General features: G+C 43.9%; 1 protein-coding gene across 1 annotated transcript in view; it reads right to left on the bottom strand.

Moving 5' to 3' along the window:
* Window positions 1-20800, bottom strand: part of hsd17b3 (hydroxysteroid (17-beta) dehydrogenase 3) — a 68807-nt gene that overhangs the window by 37342 nt on the left and 10665 nt on the right. The window contains exons 3-7 of the mRNA XM_048528096.2: window positions 19693-19768; window positions 17394-17501; window positions 14290-14357; window positions 12532-12576; window positions 9254-9288 (exon numbers count right to left, since the gene is read on the bottom strand). Of these exons, the coding sequence (XP_048384053.1) occupies window positions 9254-9288; window positions 12532-12576; window positions 14290-14357; window positions 17394-17501; window positions 19693-19768 (332 nt within the window). The remainder of the gene's footprint in view (window positions 1-9253; window positions 9289-12531; window positions 12577-14289; window positions 14358-17393; window positions 17502-19692; window positions 19769-20800) is intronic.

The following is a 20800-nucleotide window of genomic DNA, read 5'->3' as shown; positions in this document are numbered from 1 at the left end:
CTCGTTGGGTCACGGGGCATGTATGTGAGGTCACAGTTCCGGCTCCCCCAGGTCCTGGACCCCAGTTCCTCCCTCTTCTACTCCCTGGGGGAAAAAAAGGTGTGGCATCACTCAGCAGCTCCTTGTGCCAATGGGTCCCTCATCTCGGATCCGGAGGACATGTTCATGTCTACTACTCGGCTCTGTTTGCTCTGGATCTGTCCAGTGAGGATGCTCGCAGAGTGCTAGGGGAGGGCATGCTGCAGCTCAGCCTGGATTACGCCAAAAGGCTTGATGCTCCCATCACCTTTGGGGAACTGATCAGCACCCTCAAACATCCCATGAGGGGCAAGTCCCTGGGGCTGTACAGGCTGATGGTGAAGTTCTTCAGGGCATTCTGAAATGTCTTGGGGGGGGGGGTGACAATGCGCAGGTTCCGGGGGAGTGTCTTACGGCTGGACAGCTGCCCCTTTCTTCGTGCAGGATGGTCATCATGCTGCTGCCAAAAAAGGAGGTTCTTTGTTCTCTGAAGAATTGGAGTCTGGTCTCCCTCCTCAGCACAGATTACAAAATCTTCACAGGGCATCAGCTTCTCACCTGGCATCCACACTGGCCCACATGATCCACCCCACCCAGTCGTACCTGGTCCTGGTCCAGAAGATGCAAAACAACGTCCACCTGGTCTGGGACCTGATTCTTTTCTGCCGATGGACTGGTCTGCCTTGCGCCTTCCTGCCTCTTGATCAGGAGAAGGCATCTGGCAGGGTCAATCACAATTACCTCCTTGGCACTCTGCAGGCATTCAAGTTTGGGACGCAGTTTGTGGCACGGATCCGCCTCCGCAGAGTGTCTGGTTAAAGTAAATGCATCTCTGACAGGGCCCCTTCGCTTTGGGACAGGAATGGGTCAGGGCTGCCCCTTGTCCGGCCTGCTGTATTCCCTGTGCATGGACACTTTCTTGCGCCTTTTGCAGAGGAGGTTGTTGGGACTGGTTCTGTGTGGGCTGGGCATGGACATGGTCCTCTTGGCTTACACTGATGACGTGCTCCTCACTTTCACTGACCTGGCTGACCTGGGGAGGAATGTGATTGCCAAGTGGTGTACTTAGCATCTTCCGCCAGGATCAACTAGGCTAAATGTTCTGGACTCCTGGTCAGTCCATGGCAGGTGGACTCTCTGCCGGAGGAATCACGGGGGTTAAGCTGGAGCACCACCCATCTCCTCTATCTGGGGGCCTACGTTATCCCAGCCAAGGAATCATGGCCGGAAAATTGGCAGGAGATGGAGGCCAATGGACTGAGTCTGGTCTTACAGGAGTCGAGTGGTGGTCATAAACTAGCTGGTGGCCTCCATGTACCGGTTGGTCCCTTTGGTCCCTCCTCCTGGTTTTGTTGCTAACATCCAGTGAACATTGGTTCACTTCTTTGGAGACAAAATGATGCACTCGGTCACAGCACAGGTCCTGAGTCTGCCTATTGAGGAGGGCGGTCAGTGGCTGGTATGTGCCTGCACTCAGATAGCAACTTTCCACCTTCAGATCTTGCAGTGATACCTCTACATTGAGCCTCCTCCTAGGTGGTGCGCCCTGGCAACGTATTTTTTTCGTCAGGTGCATAACCTTAACTACAGCACGCAACTCCTGTTTAGTGACCGTAATGGTTTGGAAGTTGCCCTCAGGATGCTGCCTGAATTTACTGGGACCTAATCACTATCTGGAACATGATAAACTCGCGCCAGGCCGGCCCTCCATCAGGAGTAGGGCTATCATCAGGGAGCTGTTGCTCAGGCATCCACACCTCCATAATCACAGGTTTGACTGGCTGTCGGCAGACATGGCCGTGGTTGTAGGTGCCAACAGAATCGTGGACATGCTGGGTACCAGGCAGGGGCCTGGGCTGGACACTGCTGCAGGAATTGGCAGACATCCAGTTCACAACCATTGCCATCCAATGCCTTAAAATGGTGTCGTTCAGGCCTGACACTAGTTGGAGAATGCTCAGGTATACGGTGGATTCCTATCATGCATGTAACCCTAATCAGACGGAATTCCACATTGGTCCCAGGATCCCGTACATCCCTCTGGGAGCCTGTGCCCCGCAATTTGAGTCGTCTCTCGAATTTTTGTTCTACGTCTTTTAGGGATGCCAAACCAACAAGCTGTGCCTGCCTCTTTGTGGGTTACATGGAACAATCCCTCTTCCATATCTACACTGGCCCTAAACCACACCTCTTCCTCCGTTACATTGATGACTGTATCGGCATCACCTCATGCTCCCACGAGGAGCTCGAACAGTTCATCCACTTCGCCCCCAACACCTTCCACCCCAATCTTAAGTTCACCTGGACCATCTCTGATACCTCTCTCTCCTTCCTGGACCTCCCTGTTTCCATCTCTGGCAACCACCTGAAAACCACTATCCATTTCAAGCCCACCAACTCCCACAGCTACCTAGAATATACCTCCTCCTGCCCACCCTACTGCAAAAATGCCATCCTTGTTTTCCCAATTCCTTCGCTTCCACCACATCTGCTCCCAGGATGAGGCATTCCACTCCCGAACATCTCAGATGTCCTCGACTTTCAAGGACCACAACTTTGCACCCCACCCGCCACCCCCGCCTCCAGTGGTCGAGAATGCCCTCGACCGTGTCTTCCGCATTTCCCACAACTCATCCCTCACACCTCCTCCCTGCAATAACAACCAAAACAGAATCTCTCTCATCCTCACGTACCACCGCACCAACCTCCGGATCCAACACATCATCCTCCAACACTTCCACCATCTACAATCTGACCCCACCGCCAAAGACATCTTTCCCTCCCCACCCTTATCTGCTTTCCAGAGGGACCACTCTCTCCATGACTCCCTTGTCCGCTCCACACTCCCCTCCTGCCCCACCACACCTGGCACTTTTCCCTGCAATGATACAAAGTGCTACACCTGCCCCTATACCTCTCCCCTCACCCCCATCCCAGGCCCCAAGAAAACTTTTCACATCAATTAGATGTTCACCCACACATCTGCTAATGTGGTATACTGTATCCCCTGTTCCCATCCTCTACATCGGGGAAACCAAGCGGAGGCTTGGGGACCACTTTGCAGAGCACCTACACTCAGTTCACACTAAACAACTCCATCTCCCAGTCACGAACCATTTCAACATCCCCTCCCAGTCCTCAAATGACATGTCCATCCTGGCCTCCTGCAGTGCCACAACAATGCCACCCGAAGGTTGCAGGAATAGCCTCCCATATTTCGCCTGGGAACCCTGCAGCCCAATGGTATCAATGTGGACTTCACAAGCTTCAAAATCTCCCCTCCCTCTATCACATCCCAAAACCATCCCAGCTCGTCCCTGCCTCCTTAACCTGTCCTTCCTCCCAACTATCCCCTCCTCTTACCTATCCCCTCCTCCCACCTCAAGCCCCACACCCATCTCCTACCCACTAGCCTCATCTCACCCTCTTGACTTGTCCATCCTCACTGGACTGACCTATCCCCTCCCTAACTCCCCACCTACACTCACCTTTACTGGCTTCATCCCTGCCTCTTTGACCTGTCTGTCTCCTCTTCACCTATCTTCTCCTCTATCCATCTTCTATCCGCCTCCCCCCTCTCTCCCTATTTATTTCAGAACCCTCTACCCCACCCTATTTCTGAAGAATGGTCTATGCCCAAAACATCAGCTTTCCTGCTCCTCTGATGCTGCTTGGCCTGCTGTGTTCATCCAGCACTGCACCTTGTTAACTCAGGCCACTTACGGACTGCTGCTGCATGCCATGCACCTCTTCTTCTTCTTCCACTGCATGGAAATGCCTTCACACGTCCATTTGTCGCCGGCAGTGAGGACCCCCTATGGATGGCACTCTACGCTGGAGACCATAAGACCATAAGACATAGGAGTGGAAGTAGGGCCATTCGGCCCATCAAGTCCACTCCACCATTTAAATCATGGCTGATGGGCATTTCAACACCACTTCCCTGCACTCTCCCCGTAGCCCTTGATTCCTTTTGAGATCAAGAATTTGTCGATCTCTGCCTTGAAGGCATCCAACGTCCCAGCCTGCACTGCACTCTGCGGCAATGAATTCCACAAGCCCACCATTCTCTGGTTGAAGAAATGTCATCTCATTTCAGTTTTAAATTTACCCCCTCTAATTTTAAGGCTGTGCCCATGGGTCCTAGTCTCCCCACCTAACAGAAACAACTTCTTAGCGTCCACCCCTTCCAAACCATACATTATCTTGTAAGTTTCTATTAGATCTCCCCTCAACCTTCTCAACTCTAATGAGTACAATCCTAGGATCCTTAGCCGCTCATCATATGCTAAACCTACCATTCCAGGGATCATCTGTGTGAATCTCCGCTGGACACGCTCCAGGGTTAGTATGTCCTTCCTGAGGTGTGGGGCCCAAAATTGGACACAGTATTCTAAATGGGACCTAACTAGAGCTTTATAAAGCCTCAGAAGCACATCGCTGCTTTTATATTCCAACCCTCTTGAGATAAACGACAACATTACATTCGCTTTCTTAATTACGGACTCTACCTGCAAGTTAACCTTTACAGAATCCTGGACCAACACTCCCAGATCCCTTTGCACTTCTGATTTGCGAATTTTCTCACCGTTTAGAAAATAGTCCATGCCAGTATTCTTTTTGCCAAATTGCAAAACCTCACATTTACTCACATTGAATTTCAACAGCCATTTCCTGGACCACTCTCCTAAAGTGTCTAAATCTTTCTGCAGCTTCCCCACCTCCTCAGTACTACCTGCCTGTCCACCTATCTTCCTATCATCGGCAAACTTCACCAGAATGTCCCCAGTCCCTTCATCCAGATCATTAATATATAAGGTGAACAGCTGTGGCCCCAACACTGAATCCTGCGGGACACCACTCGTTACCGGTTGCCATTCCAAGAAAGAGCCTTTTATCCCAACTCTCTACCTTCTAACAGACAGCCAATCCTCAATCCAAGCCAGTAGCTCACCTCGAACACCATGGGCTCTCACCTTGCTCAGCAGCCTCCCGTGAGGCACTGTATCAAAGGCCTTTTGGAAGTCTAGATAGATAACATCTACTGGATTTCCCTGGTCTAACATACTTGTTACCTCTTCAAAAGAATTCTAACAGGTTTGTCAGGCATGACCTCCCCTTACTAAAACCATGCTGACTTGTTTTAATCTGACCCTGCACTTCCAGGAATTTAGAAATCTCATCCTTGACAATGGATTCTAGAATTTTACCAACTACCGAGGTTAGGAAAATCGGCCTATAATTTTCCATCTTTTGCCTTGATCCTTTCTTAAACAAGGGAGTTACAACAGCAATTTTCCAATCATCTGGGACTTTCCCTGACTCCAGTGACTTTTGAAAGATCACGACCAAAGCATCCACTATTTCCTCAGCCACCTCCCTCAGAACTCTAGGATGCAGCCCATCGGGGCCAGGAGATTTATCAATTTTTAGACCCTTTAGCTTTTCTAGCACTTTCTCTTTTGTAATGCCTACCGTACTCAAATCTGCCCCCTGGCTCTCCCTAATTGTTGGCGTACTACTCATGTCTTCCACTGTGAAGACTGACGCCAAGTACTTAGGGATCTAGGGTTGAGTGTTGCTTGCAGCAGTCCTGTGCAACCGTAAATTGCAGTGGTTCATGGACTCCCAGCTCAACTATTTGTTTTGAAGCGCTGCAGAGTCTGTAGACTATGTGTATATTGGGTGTGGGCGTTTGCAACCCCTCTTCAGTTACCCTAAGAAACTTGGACAGAATATGGACTGCAAGCCTGGTGCTGGAAGCCAAAGTCTACAGGTGTGAGGCCGGAAAATTACAGCAAATCAGCCAGCGTCAGAGGAGCAGGCAAGTCAATGTTTCAGGCCGAAACCTTTCACCAGGATTGGAAAGGGATGGGGAACCCAGAAATAAATAGAGGGAGGGGGTTGGAGCTGGGGCAGGGGTGACAGAGATGGTGATAAGTGGATGCAGGTAGGGGTTATTGTGATTGGTACAATGGGAAGGGTGGAGCAGATAGGTGAGTAGAAGATGGACAGGTTAGGTCAGGTCAGGTCAGGTGTGGGACAACTGGACATGGGGTAAGGTTTCGGGTGGAGGGATTTTGAAACTGGTGAAGTCAATGTTGAGGCCATTGCGCTGAAAGGTTCCAAGTCAAATTATCAGCTGTTGTTCCTCCAGTTAATGTTTGGCCTCACTCTAACAGTGGAGAAGGCCAAGGATGGATATGTTGTCAGGGGATTGTGAGGGGTAATTAAAATGGATGGTTACTGGAAGGTAACATTAGTTGTTGCGTGCAGAGCACAGATGCTCCGTGAACCAGTCCCGAGTCTGCAATTGGTGTCCCTGATATAGAGGAGACCACATAGGGAACAATGGATGCAACAGAAATGGTTGGATGAAGTGCAGGATCTGGAAGATTTGTTTTGGGTGTTGGAAGGAGATGAGAGAGGATGTGTAGGGGCAGGTAGTGGACCTCTTGCGGTTGCAAGGAAAGACACCTGGTGTGGTGGAGGAATTGGTGGGGAGTTTAGATTTGACAAGGGAGTCACGGAATGAACTGTCCCTGCAGAAAGCAGATTGGGGTGGGGAGGGAAATATCTTTTTGACAGTGGGTTCTCATTGTAGGTAGTGGAAATATTGAAGCATGATGCTTTGGATTTGGAGGCTAGAGGGGTAGTATGTGAGGGCTAAGGAGACTATCCTTATTGCAGTTGTGGGTAGGGAGTTTAAGGGCAGAAGTGTGGGAAATGGAGTAGATGTGGTTGATTGCATAGGAGGGGAAATTACAGTCCCTAAAATAGGATGATATCTGGGATGTCCTTCATTTGTGTTTCTGGTTGCACTTTAGCCCCACGCTTCTAATCTTTGGGCAACTGGTGTGGAGGGAAATGGGCCGGTCGGAGGATCTCCTCATGGTTCTGGCCAAGCTGGCCATTAACAGGTCCAGGCAGCTGGCTGAGGAGGGGTTCACGACGGCCGACTGCCTGCACCTCTTCCACAGTTACTTTCGAGCCTGGGTGTCCTTGGAGTGGGAGCACATCAACACTCTCAATGCCTTTCGGGAGAGGCGGGCACAGTGGGTGGGATAGAGCACTTTATTTCCCCCTCCAACTCTATTCTGATTTGATCCTAGCCTCCCCGTCACTTTTTTCATGGAAGCATTGCTCATTCTGAGCTTTGCTTGTTACTGATTCACTGGCCACATGGGTGTTTTTCCTTGGTTGAAATGTCGATTAAAATTATAACCAGGAGATTTAGAATCTCCACAGTTAGGCGAATGACTCTGAGCTGGCCGACCACTGCCCGTGTACTGTACACAAGTAAATAAAGGGTGACTTGGTGCAGGATACCAGCCTTTGTACAGTTATTTCAGCCAGCGTCCAAATTCAGCAGATAATAGGAATGCAGATGGAGTGTTCGCCTTTAATATAATTTAAAATATTCGAGGAATGATTTGCTACAAGTCAGGCCACTGCAGGAATACTGTGAACGGGTTTGGATTCCTTATATAGGACCATTTACATTACTGCATTGGAGTCAGTGTAGACAATGTTTACTATGCTGATAGGTGGTATGGAGGGATTGTTATATTAGCGGTTCAGAACTGTGCTGATTGGAATTCAGTGGCAGGGTGAAAAGGTGGAAGGAGATAAGGAATATGAAGACTGCGAGTTGTGTGTAAGTTTTTCAATGGCCTTGTAGGTGGATGACTACTTATACCATTTGAATCCTGTTTTCCCTGCCTGCTGATATTTGCCGAGGTCAATTCCCTACCTGGACTTGAGTCAGTTGTCTGCCCTGCCACGTAACTGCATGTTATTTCCTGACAAGTGATTAGGACATGGTCCCAGTCCTGCTGTGCTTTTCTTATTAAATCCTTCCCTGTTTGCGTGAGCCTGGTGTAAAGAATAAAAATGAAAAGCTGTCCAGGAAGGCCTGAAGAGCTTGGTTTTTACTGGAGTTGACCATGCCGTGTTACTGAATTTAGAATTAGGTTTTATTATCACAGAAACTTAAGTACAAGGATGGGGGAGTACAATGAAAAGTTTACAATGTCACCGTTCACGGCGCCACCTTAGGTAAAAGATATCTAGGTACAAAATCCTATGTGAAATGTAGAAAAATAAAGAAATAAGTTAATACTTCAACATTACTACTTTATATTAAGAAAAACTAGAAATAAGAAATAAAGTGAAAAGTTCCAAATTGTAGTCCTTCTGTAGTCATGGTCCTGCAGTCACTCCACGCTAGGCTTTCCCCATAAGCGCTTGATCTCTCCCCCATGCTGGGCGCGATCTCTCAATCCCTATGCATCTGTGCTGCCATGTCACCACTGACTGCCATCCTGGCTCACCAACTCCCTCACCACAGGCCGCCAGAGTTTCACTCTAATGCCATTCCAGGCCGCCAGCCATTTCCAATATGCCACCAACCACCAGAGTTCTTGCCCGGACACGCCGACCGCCTCATGGCCAACCATCAAATTCCAGGATGGGCCTCCAGCCGCTGCCATTGCTGTATCCACAACTGAGCTCCCTCCAGAAGTTAAGTATAGAAAACAAAACTAGAACAAACTTCAAAAAAAAAGAAAAATGCAAAGAAAGAAGAAAGAAAAACTCCAGAGCAGATGCGCTCCAACTCAGGAGCCCTACTCTGCCGGCATCGTGGAATATTGATATGTCAGGTGAAGGGATCTCTGGAAAGCAATAACATCAGAACTGTCCAGAGCTAAGTAAAAGAGGGGGCAAAGGAGGGCAGATAATTGATATCTGTGGATTTTGAATGAAATAAAGTGATTGTTGAAGATTGTTTAATAATCAGATAGTGACAGATGAATTAAATTGTAACAGACAAGCATGCACATTTGACAGACAATGAGACTGCCCTTGGTTTCTAATGAATGCAATTCACTGTTAGTTCAATGTTTTGTTTTGTTGATTTTGACTTCACTGTTACATTAAAAAAGTTTTAAAAATGAACTCTTGTTTATTGCTTTCCTCCACTGAGATTATTTTGGAAGTTTGATTTATTCAAGTTCTTGGTCTCCAGGGGACCATTAATGGTTTTCACAAAAAAACTGGACTGCAAATTAAATTTAGTCTTTTTAGTGATGTCAGCTGTAATTGCCAATAACTTCTATCGAGGTTATTTCAAATATATGGATGGTTATTACAGTACATTGATAGCAAAAACAACATGATTTCTATTAATGATTAATTAGATATCTCAGATTGTGAAAAACGAGTTTAGTCATACCGCTCTTTCATTTTTGGCAGGACAAGCTGGGTCATCTGCAAATGAGCAAGATACATCTCATTAGTCATCTTTTCAGAAATGTGTGTCTTTTGACTGAATTTAGCAATGTGTATTGAAATCGACTAAAAACAGACTATAAAATTATTTTTTCCTCTCATCTCAACCACCACTGGCCCATGAGCCACGAAACAAATTGTGAGCTACTTACACAGAGATCAAAAGATTTAGTTATGCCTTGCTGTCAATTTAAATCTCAATATTTCGGCAATAACAGCAACTGCTCCACTTCCACATCATGTTGAATAATGTTGATATTGAATTGTAAACTTTGTTACAATACTAGAACTAACCTCAGGATCTGGTCGGGTGAGAGGTATTTTAGTTTATGGGAGGAAGAATATATGCTTCGCAACTTTCTTAATATATGCTCATGGGATCTGGGTGTCCTGTGTAAAGCCAGCATTTACTGCCCATCCTTAGTTGCCTTTTGAATTGAGTAAATTGCTTGGCCTTTTCAGAGGGCAATTAAGAGTGAGCCACATTTCTGTGGGTCTGGGATCACATGCAGGCCTAGCCAGACAAGAACTGTAAGGGTAAGATTTCCTTCCCTAAAGTACGTTAGTGAACCAGGTGTATTTTTATACCACTGCGCCACCACTTCTCCCACTATTTCAGATTGACTAATATTTACATGCTACTAGATGACTCTTCCCGAGCCACTTGACGTCACCTATTTGTGGCTTTGAGTCGCACCTGCCAGTTCAGAAATGCTGAGAGACCTACACCATCTCTTGTTGGGAAGGCGTGCTGAAACACAAGTCATTCAGGCAATGGCAAGGCCACTGTGGGGTTGATATCACAGGGAGAATGAACAGCAGCAGCAATGGTTGAGGTATAGCCCTCAGCAGGTGCCCTAATTTCCTGATGTCCAGGCACCCAATCAGGTCTGATTAATTGAGGAGTCACAGCTACCTCTGTACCTGACTCCAAAGCAACAAGTGTTCATACAGTTTAAACTGTCATGCGTGCCAAATGACTACCATTCCACATAATTACATGCCCTTCCTGATTCCAAGGTCACTAAGGCAACAGCAAAAGTTGCACAAATCCACTACAGTATGATGCCTGGCATGCTGTCAAATAATTGTGTGTGTACTGGATGTTCAGAAATCATCCTTCTTTAAAAAGAAGTCCCACCTACACAGGCCCCAAACCCCACCTCTTCCTCCAGTTGGAAAAGTCCCTCTTCCGCACCTACACAGGCCCCGAACCCCACCTCTTCCTCCGGTACATTGATGACTGTATCGGCGCCGCCTCTTGCTCCCCAGAGGAGCTCGAACGGTTCACCCACTTCACCAACACCTTCCACCCCAACCTTCACTTCACCTGGGCCATCTCCAGCACATCCCTCACCATCCTGGACCTCTCAGTCTCCATCTCAGGCAACCAGCTTGTAACTGATGTCCATTTCAAGCCCACCGACTCCCACAGCTACCTAGAATACACCTCCTCCCACCCAACATCCTGCAAAAATTCCATCCCCTATTCCCAATTCCTCCGCCTCCGCCGCATCTGCTCCCACGATAAGACATTCCACTCCCGCACATCCCAGATGTCCAAGTTCTTCAAGGACCGCAACTTCCCCCCCAAGTGATCGAGAACGCCCTTGACCGCATCTCTCGTATTTCCCGCAACACATCCCTCACACCCCGCCCCCGCCACAACCGCCCAAAGAGGATCCCCCTCGTTCTCACGCACCACCCTACCAACCTCCGGATACAACGTATCATCCTCCGACACTTCCGCCATTTACAATCCGACCCCACCACCCAAGACATTTTTCCATCCCCACCCCTGTCTGCATTCCAGAGAGACCACTCTCTCCGCGACTCCCTTGTTCGCTCCACACTGCCCTCCAACCCCACCACACCCGGCACCTTCCCCTGCAACCGCAGGAAATGCTACACTTGCCCCCACACCTCCTCCCTCACCCCCATCCCAGGCCCCAAGATGACATTCCACATTAAGCAGAGGTTCACCTGCACATCTGCCAATGTGGTATACTGCATCCACTGTACCTGGTGTGGCTTCCTCTACATTGGGGAAACCAAGCGGAGGCTTGGAGACCGCTTTGCAGAACACCTCCGCTCAGTTCGCAACAAACAACTGCACCTCCCAGTCGCAAACCATTTCCACTCCCCCTCCCATTCTCTAGATGACATGTCCGTCATGGGCCTCCTGCACTGCCACAATGATGCCACCCGAAGGTTGCAGGAACAGCAACTCATATTCCGCCTGGGAACCCTGCAGCCATATGGTATCAATGTGGACTTCACCAGTTTCAAAATCTCCCCTTCTCCTACTGCATCCCTAAACCAGCCCAGTTCGTCCCCTCCCCCCACTGCACCACACAACCAGCCCAGCTCTTCCCCCCCACCCACTGCATCCCAAAACAAGTCCAACCTGTCTCTGCCTCCCTAACCGGTTCTTCCTCTCACCCATCCCTTCCTCCCACCCCAAGCCGCACCCCCATCTACCTACTAACCTCATCCCACCTCCTTGACCTGTCTGTCTTCCCTGGACTGACCTATCCCCTCCCTATCTCCCCACCTATACTCTCTCCACCTATCTTCTTTTCTCTCCATCTTCGGTCCGCCTCCCCCTCTCTCCCTATTTATTCCAGTTCCCTCTCCCCATCCCCCTCTCTGATGAAGGGTCTAGGCCCGAAACATCAGCTTTTGTGCTCCTGAGATGCTGCTTGGCCTGCTGTGTTCATCCAGCCTCACATTTTATTATCCCAAAAGAACAGTTTGCCAGTTTCGTAAGGCAAGAAAGCAAGTTTTCTCCTTCTCCTATGCTATAACTTCAAATGTGGATAACCTTCTTGGAACTTTAGTAAGCCATCCATTTACACTAAAAACTGAATTTAGCATAGGTTCTTTTTCCTTCCAATTCTGCAAATTTATAGCATTATATTTTTTAATGCACCGACAGCATTTTTATTAGTGATGCAATTAAGACAGCTCGTAAAAATGTATATTAAATCTATGTGTAAGAATGCTAATTATTTCAGTTTTGTAACATAACATACTAAGACCCCTATTTAATGAAAACCATCATAGTTGTGATTCAATGTTTACAAATGTCTTTCTTTTGTAAAATTTACACATTTCATAGGAACAGAATAAAAATGAAGAGAATTGTCCCATGTCACTTTAACTGTGCTTAATGTCACACATGCCTGTTGAAAAGAAAATTGTTCAAACTGGCCAACGTACCTTGACAACAGATATCATATTAACACTGATCATATCATCGATAGTCTAATGGGCAGAAACAAAAAGAAAATGAGCAAATAATGCATTAAGATTGGAATCAGCACGATTGCAAGTGATTAATAGATATTTAAATTTCCACATAGTAAATTCTAATTCAAATTTCCTTATAACATTTTAAAAAATATAATTGCTTAACTAATAACATAAAGCAGATTGTCTTCTCAATGGCCACATGACACTCAGTTTACCATTGTTCAATGGCAGAAGTTAATCCAGTCCCTTAGGATGTTAGTACTGCAGTTGATGAAGTTCGCAGTTTTTTTGAAATTAAGAATAACCCGTGTGCATCTGAAAGTGCAAGTAAAATTTTAAAAATCATATAACTAATATAGTTGTAGAAAATGCAATGAGTTTGATCAAAGAATATTGCTTTTTAGTGAATCCATCTTAACTACATAAAATTTTACTAAAATCATTATGGTAAACAGTAAATGAAACAAATTGTGAGCTACTTACACAGAGAGCAAAAGATTTCGTTTTGTCTTGCTGTCAATTCAAATCTCAATATTTCAGCAATAACAACAACTGCTCCACTTCCACATCATGTTGAACAATGTTGAATGGTTCTCCTCCATTCACCAAACCACAGATTACAGCTGCGTTACAGGTATCAAAAACCTTTATCCAATTATTCATCCTTTCTATCTCAATAAGACGTGATTTTGAGCAACTGAAAATGAATGAAAGGGGAGGAGGACTAAAGGATTCCTATCCTTCCAGCCTAGTAGGAACCTTCTTCCATCCCACCACGACAAGCAAGTCAACAACCCTACTGTCAACTGACCTGCCACGTCTAAATAAATGATGGCAGATTCCAAAAGCTCTGTCAATTTCGCCACCTCTCATCTCAACAACCATTGGCCCACGAACCACAAAAGAAAAGTAATATTAAACTATAAAGCAAAAAAATTCCAAGTCCAATAGTTAGACATAGAGAATCTAATCATAGGCACCTCTCCCTCTCTTCAATCACTTATCATTTCTCAGAGGGTTCTCAGTTTAGCAAGAGGCTCTTTTGAAATTGCAAGGCCTTTGGGTTTTTCTGTCCATTGTACTGGCTGCTCATTTGTCCAGCAGCAGATATTCCATGCAACACCAATGTATTCCCTGCTGACTGGCATCAATTTCTAATCAATTTAGTTAATTCCTTGGCTTCAAAATATAAACAAATGTATTAAAAAGAATTCTTCCCATGCCTTAGTACTTTTATACTTTAACAGCAACAGTTTCCCATAAATAGCTACACATAGTTCAACATGAATAGACAGCCAACTTCATATTTACTGGCACCTTATGAACCAGCATTCTCAACAAACCAGCAAAAATTATATACCTGAAATACTGGACATTACTGTATTATTGTGATTGCTACGATGTCCAAGTAGTCAGTTGAAGGTGCAAGTGAGAAGGCTGTCTGCCAGTAAGTATTATTTGAAGCAAAGTTGATTTATACTGTAAATAATGTAGAATAGTGATATGTATACCTGCTCCCTTATGTTTCTATTACTTTGTATGCATGTTTACATTGAATATTTTTCGTGTCTTGAACACTCCTGGGCCCACAGCTGCCGTTTAATAAAATGTTCACTTTAAAAAAAAGTGATGTCACGTGTGATAATTATGAATCCATCAAACAGTAAACGGTTATTTCAAACTATAGTGACAAGATTCTGGCACTAAAAAAACACAAGTTATTACCTTATCTATGTCATTTATTTCAAGAAACCTACATGGGTCTGGTTTTTGCATTATTCCAACATTGTTCACTATAAGAAAATGAAAGCACTTATGTTTATTTTTAAATATACAAAATAACTTAAAAAATCACTTAAAACAAATGAAAATAGCTTTGCACTGTTCCCAAATTTAATTATATTCGCTGAAGGTCACAAAATCATTCTTGCTACCTGCAGCAATATTCTATTTGCATCTGCTTCATTATTCTGTTTTCTAAAAAAGTTTCTCAATGTCTGTTTTATTTTTGCATCAATTCTTGCTGAGAATTTTAAAAATACCTATTAAAATAGGAAATGTCTCTCACTGTCTTCAGCAGAATTACTGAGTTCAATGGTACGCAACATCCTAAGAAATATAATGAAACATTAGATGCAGTGTTTACTTCCAATAATTTTCATTCAGTTACATCTTATCGCCATAACAATGACTGAAATCCAGCTTCCATTCATCCAATAATGACATTCCCATTCTGAAACACTTGTTATCTGGCTCAGCCAAGTTCTTTTTTGCTTGGTTCTTAGTCAAGGTCAACAGACAACTGGTAAAAGGTTCTGAAAGATACAGCAAACTAGTTGCGAATTCACATCAATTTCTGGCATTGCTAGCAGGTGTGATGATAGAGATTGTGATTCTGACTAGTTAGCATTGCTGGTTGTGGTGGTACTCTGGTCAATTGTAACCGTTGTTACCATAATATTAGTTTCATACTTGGTTGCTGCATGGAGAACTTATTTTTATTTACTTGTGCCTGGTTGCCACTCAGAAGGTGATGGCAACCTGCCTTCTCAAACTACTGCAGTTCACATGCTATAGATTGGTCCACAATGCCCTGAGGGGGGTAATTCCATGATTTCAACCAAACAATAGTGCAGAAACAGTGATATATTTCCAAGTTAGTAGAGCAAATGGCTTGGATGGAAATTGCATGTAGTGGTGTTCCTATGTTTCTGCTGCCCTTGTCCTTCTAAATGGAAGTGGTTGTGGGATCAGAAGGTGCTATCCAAGGAACTTTGGTGAATTTCTGCTGTGCATCTTGTATATAGTACACACTGGTGCTACTGAGCGTCGGTGGTGGAGAAGGTGGATGTTTGTGGATGTGGTACCAATAAAGCGGGCTGCTTTGTCATGGATGGCGTCAAGCTATGTGAGCATTGTTGGCGCTGCACCCACCCAGGCAAGTGAGGAGTATTCTACCACACTCCTGACTTGTGCCTTGTAGATGGCAGACAGGTTTTGAAGAATTAGGAGGTGAGTTACTTGCCATGTATTCTTAGCCAATGATCTGCTCTTGCAGTCATTGTGTTTATGTGGCTAGCCCAGTTGAATTTCTGTCAAAGGAAACACCCAGGATGTTGATAGTGTGGGATTCAGTGACTATTGAATATTAAGGAGTGGTGGTTAGATTGTCTCCTACTGGAGACAATTATTTCCTAGGGTTTGTGTGGTGCAAATGTTACTTGGCACTTTTCAGCCCAAGCCTGCATATTGTCCAGATCTCATTGGATTTAAACATGGACTGCTTCAGTACATTAGGAGTTGCGAATGTGTGGAACATTGCGCAATCATCACTGAACATCCCCACTTCAGGCCTTATTTTGGAGGGAAGATCACTGATAAAGCAACTGAGGATGCTTGGGCCGAAGACACTACCCTAAGGAACTCCCGTTGAGATGTCCTGGAACTGAAATGACTGACCTCCAACGACCACAACTATCTTCCTATGTGCCAGGTGCGGCTCCAGCCACCAGAGAGTTTGCCCCCGATACCTATCATTCCAATTTTGCTGGGGCTCCTTGATGCTGCACTTGGTCGACTGCGGTCTGGATGCCAAGTACTGTCACTCTCACCTCACCCCTGGATTTTAGCTATTTTGTCCATGTTTGAACGAATGCTGTACGAAGGCCAGGGGGATCCCAAACTGGGTGTCACTGAGCAGGTTATTGTTAAGCAGGTGATATTTGATAGCACTGTTGATGTTACCTTCTATCATTTTATTAATGATAGAGAGCAGACTGATGAGGGTATTTGGCTGGGTTGGATTTTTCCTGCTTTTTGTGTACATGATATACGTGGTCAATTTGCTTTATTGTCAAATAAGAGGCCACTGTTGCAACTGTAGTGGAAGAGCATGGCTAGAGGAGTGCAGCAATTTCTGCAGCACAAGTCATCAATACCATAGCCAGAATATTGTGAAGGCCCATAGCTTTTGCAGCATCCACCGCCTCCAAAAGCTTCTTGATATCACTTGGAGTGAATCAAGTTGACTAAAGACTGTTATCTGTAATACTGGTGACAACTGGAGGAATCCAGAATGGATACTCCACTTGGCACTTCTGATTGAAGATTGTTGCAAATGCTTGCCTTATCTTTTGCACTTTGGTGTTGGGTTCTTCCATCGTTGAGGATAGAGACATCAGTGGAGCCTCCTCCTCCAGTGAATTGTTTAACTGTCCACCACTGATTACAACTGGATGTGACTGGACTGCAGAGCTTAAATCTGATCCAACAGGTGTGGACTGCTTTATTCAAATGGTCTTCCGAAATTGAAACTTGCCAACTCTGATGCTGTGCACGAGTCTCTGAGCTCTTTACAAATAACAATGTTATTTTTATTTGATGTTTCAGCCATAACAATAGTTTGTGTAGGAATTTCACAATCTAGGAACCTTTTAAAGGTACTCATTAAACTTCCCTTTAGGGTTTGTGTAATTTTCTTAAATTTGTGCACTTCCATTGCTAATGTAGACTACTGTAAATTTCACTATTAATCCTATCATATTTCTCCATAGTTTCAAGGCCCTCATTTAATCACTTATTTACATTTCCAACTTGAGAAAAAACTCAAATCTCTCAAGTGTTTCTTTTATTTGAGGTAACACACTAGGTTCAGTGCATGGTGGAGGTATGAAGCCAATTTGGCCATGTTGTGTGTTGAGGCGGAATCTGATTATTTCAAACATACTTTCATGTGCTAAGAGACCTGCAGTTAGAATCAGCCCCCATAATCAAGTAAGGATTTATGTAATGGAACTTCCAAAACTAATCAAAAAACTTAATTTACTTACCCAGGACCCCAATTTCAAGTCCTCTCAGATTTTCCTTGATATGCTGGTAAATGTCCCTTTTAATAAAGTTAACCTGAATTGTCTTTACTTTTCTTCCAGATGCTTGTTCTGTCAATATATTAAAAAAGGAAACACTTACAGTATTAAACAGGCATTCAATTCATAATTCAATGAACTTTCACAAAAAAAAGTAACACATTTAATTACTTAAGTATGACCAATTGAAACATTTCAGGATTGTATATGCTGATGTTTCTAACTTCTATTGTGTATCTTGTCAACTAGCCAAAGCAAGTAGAATTCAGATGTAGCTGCTGAAGACATAACAGTAACGTCTTTAAATATCGCATGCCAGGGAGGCAGTGAATGAATGGAAAGCATGTAGTGGTCACAGGTATTAATATATATTGGTCTTAATGTGGGCTCCTAGAAGTTTGGTATTGAGTACACGCCCATATTCTGAAAAATCAGTTCAACACAGTTATTCTTATTTGAAGTAACCATTATCTGACAATACCCCCTCCCGTACAAAAATAACCTACCATCACTTTCATAGATTCATACAGTGCAGAAAAGTTCCTTCAGCCCATCAAGTCTGTGCCAATGTAACGACCCCACTAAAGTCACACTCATCCCCAATTTCCTGCACTGATCCTATATGTTTGAAAGTTATGATATTTCAAGTGCTCATTCAATTTTTTTTGTTTTTAAGGGTAGTGAGGTTTCCAGCCTCCACTACCTTCCCAATCGGCTCATCTGATTAACCCATCTACATCTTCCTGTAACCTATAGCCATCTTTTTCGCTGTTAATCACTCCACCAATCTTGGTGTTGTCCACAAATTTGCTTCACACACCCCCAGATTTCATCAATAGGGTATATCATTTATGCATATAACAAACAATAAGCTAAACAATATGCTATTATAATATTAGAGCTTTTATCTACCAAAATTCTTTCCTAATGTTGGCTGACCTTTATTTTCTTCTCATTATCTCCAACTTATTCCTGTCACTCTAACACTTTGCTCCTTCCACACAAAAAATATAAAATACAACTCTTTGTGTAGACTTAGAACTTACATTGGTATTATTTTGTGTCTTGTAACTTTGAATCTGAGATGAATGTCTGAATTCATATGCATGTCATCACTAAGGCTACATGTTTCTACCTTAGTTACATCACCCAAAAATGCAAGAAACTTAATTTTCATGCAATTGCCATTCTACAACTATTCTGCCTGCTGTTTCTTTACATTCCCAACACTGATATCTCCATTAAAGTATTGCTAATGGAATACTGCATTAAACCACCCATCCATTTTTCTTTTACATTCAGATTACTGAACAGTCTATTGGGATAAATGTTTCACACTGGCAGCTCACTGACCAGCTCGTAAGGACCCCTAACCAAACTGAAAGTCCTATGCAGACTATGGGCATCTGTTACTTTTGCCACATCTGCACAATACATGCAACACAAAAACAAATCCACTTTAATTCTTTTGTACAAGAAGTGTAACAGAAAGAAACAGTTCTAGATGCTCCTACTATTGGTGAAAAATATGCTCACAAAGCTTAAACAAAAATAACATTACAAACACTTCTTGTACTCTATGAATCACCCACAACTAAGTTGCATGGCAGGTTAGCAAGGTCATAAGAAAAAGCAACACAAGCACTAGGTTGTACTTCTGGAGGGACAGAATTAAAAGTTAGGAACATTATGCAAAACATTTATGGAAATTTTGTTCAACCACACTTAGAATAATGCATGTAGACCTTTAAATTTATGACAGATACAGACAGACAATGCGAGATCCAAAGGGAATATTCCCTGTTGCAGGGATTAGGAAAAGAACATCCCAGCAATATTAGACAGTTACCAAGAAATACGGCAGGGAATTCGTTTTTAAAAGACTCTTCTTCGAAAGACTAGTAAAAATTTGGAACGCCATACCAGAGGGAGTAGTTGAAGTAAACAGTATAAATACATTTCACAAAATGTAGACGAGCATGCGAAGAAGAATGGAACGGAGGTCTTTGATTATGGATTCAGCTGAGGAAATATGGGAGAAGGATCTAGCAGAGGATAAATGCTGTCAAAGAATTCATTGGATTGAATAGACAGTCTCGTTGCTGTAATTCCAATCTAAGCTGCTATTTTCCCTTTTGTGATTTATCCAGAGTTTCTGGTAATTTTTCAAAGTCACTGTGAAAATGCAGTAAAGAAATTCCCAACTGTGATGTATAACTACAAAAAGAAAACAATAATTAATAATAGGAAATAACTATCTTACCAATTTCATCTGCAACTTTTATTAGCTTTTCCTTAGTTCTGCTGATAAGTACAATATTTAGACCACACTTTGCAAACTGTAGGGTAAAGAAACACTGGACAGCATTAGTGCATTGAAAGACAACAGGTGTGAATTTTACCAGTCAAATGGTTCAATAAGTTTACGAACCAGTGCATATCCTTCAAAGTCATTGCTGGGGCTTGTGCTTAATTCAGAGGGTATTTAATTGAAATAATTATTACAGGACTAACTGAAGACCTGGATGGGTCTAAGTGTGAATTTGTGCTGAGACAGGAGAATTGCAAGCTCAAGAAACTTAAAGAGAAGGAACCAATTACATAGGGGTGTCACAATAGTGTAACAAAAATGTAAAACATTCTGAGCCTGAAAAGTCACTTCTAGCCTTTGAAGATTTAGCTGAGAATAAGTGGAGATTGGGAACTGATGAGCCAAAATGAAGCAGAAAGGAATTCTGTTCACACAGAGGCCCAGCATCAGCCCTCAAACTTGACAGTCTTTGGATCTGTCTTCACTAATGTGGATACAAATAATGCTGGCGATCGATGGTCAAGGAGGAACTGAAGGAAATCCTTATTCATCAGGAAATGGTATTGGGGGAATGAATGGGGTTAAAACCCAATATGTCTCCAGGACCTGATGCTCTACATCCCAGCGCACTAAGGGAAGTGACCCTAGAAATAACAGATGCATAGGTAATCATTTTCCAGTATTCTGTAGACATTGGAAGAGTTCCAAATGGGCTGAAGGGTTGCTAATGTAACTCCACTCTTTAAAAAAGGAGGAAGAGAGAAAGTGGTGTATTATAGACCAGTTAGGTTGACATTGATCATGGGGTAATTGCTGGAGTCAATTATTAAGGATGTAATAACTGAGCATTTGGAAAGCAGTGTCAGAATTGGTTCTAGTCAGTATGAATTTACTAAAGAGAAATCATGCTTGACAAATCTTCTGTAATTTTTTTGAGGATGTGACCAGTAGTCAATAGTGAATCAGTAGATGTTGCACATCTGGACTTTCAAAAGGCTTTTGAAAAGGTTCCACACAAGAGATTAGTAAGGAAAATCTAAGCTCATAGTATTGGAGGTAA

Source organism: Stegostoma tigrinum, chromosome 3, assembly GCF_030684315.1.
Source record: "Stegostoma tigrinum isolate sSteTig4 chromosome 3, sSteTig4.hap1, whole genome shotgun sequence".
Classification (NCBI taxonomy): domain Eukaryota; kingdom Metazoa; phylum Chordata; class Chondrichthyes; order Orectolobiformes; family Stegostomatidae; genus Stegostoma; species Stegostoma tigrinum.
The sequence above is the reverse complement of the archived record's forward strand: the minus strand, read 5'-3'. Positions and strand labels throughout refer to the sequence as shown.